Source organism: Oratosquilla oratoria, chromosome 10, assembly GCF_046742065.1.
Source record: "Oratosquilla oratoria isolate Oo_2021 chromosome 10, ASM4674206v1, whole genome shotgun sequence".
In the NCBI taxonomy this organism is placed as follows: domain Eukaryota; kingdom Metazoa; phylum Arthropoda; class Malacostraca; order Stomatopoda; family Squillidae; genus Oratosquilla; species Oratosquilla oratoria.
In genome coordinates, this window is record NC_134786.1 from 20,944,869 (window position 1) to 20,947,368 (window position 2,500).

The 2,500-nt window shown below is 33.8% G+C and overlaps 1 protein-coding gene across 6 annotated transcripts in view; it reads left to right on the forward strand.

Annotated features, from left to right (window-relative positions):
- Positions 1-2,500, forward strand: part of LOC143029145 (myoferlin-like) — a 168,572-nt gene that overhangs the window by 127,541 nt on the left and 38,531 nt on the right. For all 6 annotated transcript variants that reach the window (XM_076191604.1, XM_076191610.1, XM_076191607.1 and 3 more), the window contains exon 22: positions 2,404-2,500. This exon is cut by the window's right edge and continues 90 nt beyond it. In XM_076191604.1, the coding sequence (XP_076047719.1) occupies positions 2,404-2,500 (97 nt within the window). The remainder of the gene's footprint in view (positions 1-2,403) is intronic.

Below are 2,500 nucleotides of genomic sequence, written 5' to 3' on the forward strand. Positions count from 1 at the left end.
TCTATCTATCTAATATATACATACACATACACACACACACATATACATATATATATATATATATATATATATATATATATATATACATATAGATATACATATATATATGCATATATATATACATATATATACATATATATATATATACATATATATATATGTATATACACACGTATATAACAAAGGATTACAAAGGCGGAGCATGCCGACAGGAGACCTTTTGGTCCATATCTAGGTCGGATGCGAAAAAAATCACAATAATAAAATAATAAATAAAAACTATTATAATGTAAATAACAAATAAAATACATAAATAAATGCATAGGTATAGTTAAATAATAAACAATCAGGTAAATAGTAAATAATAATGAATTGACATATAACTAATAATAAATGAAAATCAGACAGACAAATGATAACAAAACAAAAACAAATAATATAAAATAAATTATAATCATTACAGCATCTTGCTTAGGTGTTTATCTAAATGATTCTTAAAGCTTCGAACTGAACTACATTGCACTACCTGTGCAGGAAGTTTATTCCATTCATTAACTACACGGTTGGCAAAGTTGTTTCTACCTACTTCCCAATTGAATCTATTTCCGGACAGTTTGAGACCATTGTTTCTTGTCTGATTCTCATTCAATGTGAAAATTTGGTCACTTTTGATGATGTCAATTCCCTTTAGAATTTTAAAGACCTGTATCAAGTTACCTCTGAGTCTACGCTTTTTTAGGGAAAACAGATTCATATGTTTTAGTCGATTTTCGTATGATTTATTTTTGATATTTTGAATCAGTTTTGTTGCTCGCCGTTGTACTTTTTCCAGTCTGTCAATGTCTTTAATGAGATTCGGTGACCATACGGAAACAGCATATTCCAAATGTGGACGAACTAACGATTTATATAGCTTGTTAATGAGTGATGGACTTTTGAAATCAAAAGATCGCGCAATCAGTCCTAGAATCTTATTTGCTTTCTCAGAGGCTGAAATACACTGCTTAGATGACTTGAGATCGTTATTGATAATTACGCAGATATCATTTTCACTATCTACTTTTGTTAACGAATTTCCAAATGACTTGTAATCGTACCTACTGTTATTTTTACCTATGTGTATTACCTTACATTTACTTGTGTTAAATTTCATTAGACACTTTTCAAACCATTGCTGTAATTGATCTAAATCTTCTTGAATATCTAATTGGTTTGAGTGATCATTTGCCACTCCGCACAGTTTTGTATCATCAGCATATGAATATACATATATATATACATATATAAATATACATATATATATACTATATATATATATATATATATATAAAATTGAAGGTGAAAGAAGCTGACGAGGAGAAATGGGAGAATTTTACGCCTTAACGTTTCGACCCGCAGGGTCTTGATCACAAAGCTAACAACTCAAACGTAACCGGATATTTTATACACGGACGGGTCATCTTATGGGACGCTTCGGAGAGCTTGTTATTTTATCTGCGTATTCTTTTATTATTAATAAGCTTGTGGCTTTTGCTAAACATATAAATCCTTCTCTATGGTTAATGTTGTTATTAGTGTTGATATATGCTGCCTCAATTGTCTTCCTTAGTTTCTTGGATGATCCTTTATTTAATACGGTTGTGTTGTTCCAGTCTGGAAGGTGACCATGTTTATCCACATGTATTACTATGGAGTTAGATGTCCTATATTACTGAGACTTTCATCAAACTCAAATATCCAAAAGGTCTCTTATGTAGGTTGAAAAAGAAAGCCAAAGAAATAATTAACAAAAGTAAAGATGAAAATAAAAATAAGAATGATAATAAACGTAATAATGAAACCAGATATATCACAGTACCAAACTCTAATGTTAATTCATACCTAGACACTTTTCTTCTAAAAGCGGGTATCAAAATAGCCAGGACGTCAGGTAGCAAAGTAGGACATTTGGTAACACGTAGCGACAATAATCCCACTAACGAAAACAGCGTTGTTTATAAAATCCCGTGTAAAAGTTGTCCCTCTTCATATTTTGGTGAATCTGGTCGCGGACTTTAAAAGGATAAATGAACATAAAAATGACGTAAAAGCCCATAGGACATCTAACACATACATGCACACACACACACACACACACACACACACACACACACACACACACACACACACACACACACACACACACACAAACACAAACACACACACACACACACACACACACACACACACACACGCACGCACACACACACACACACACACACACACACACACACACACGGCTCGACGGCGCAGTGGTAGCAGGTATGGAAAGATTCTTGTTTGTGTTGATCAGAGGTGGGGTCGCAGGTAAAACACCAGGGATAGTGAATAAAATAAGAGATTGAAATGTTTTTTCCTCTGCAGTCTGTACTATGCGGCAGATGAAGGCCACTCGCAGTTCGTTGAGGACGTCTACGAGCAGGAGGTGCGCGTCCCAGGGGGAACGTGGATTCCGTCCCCG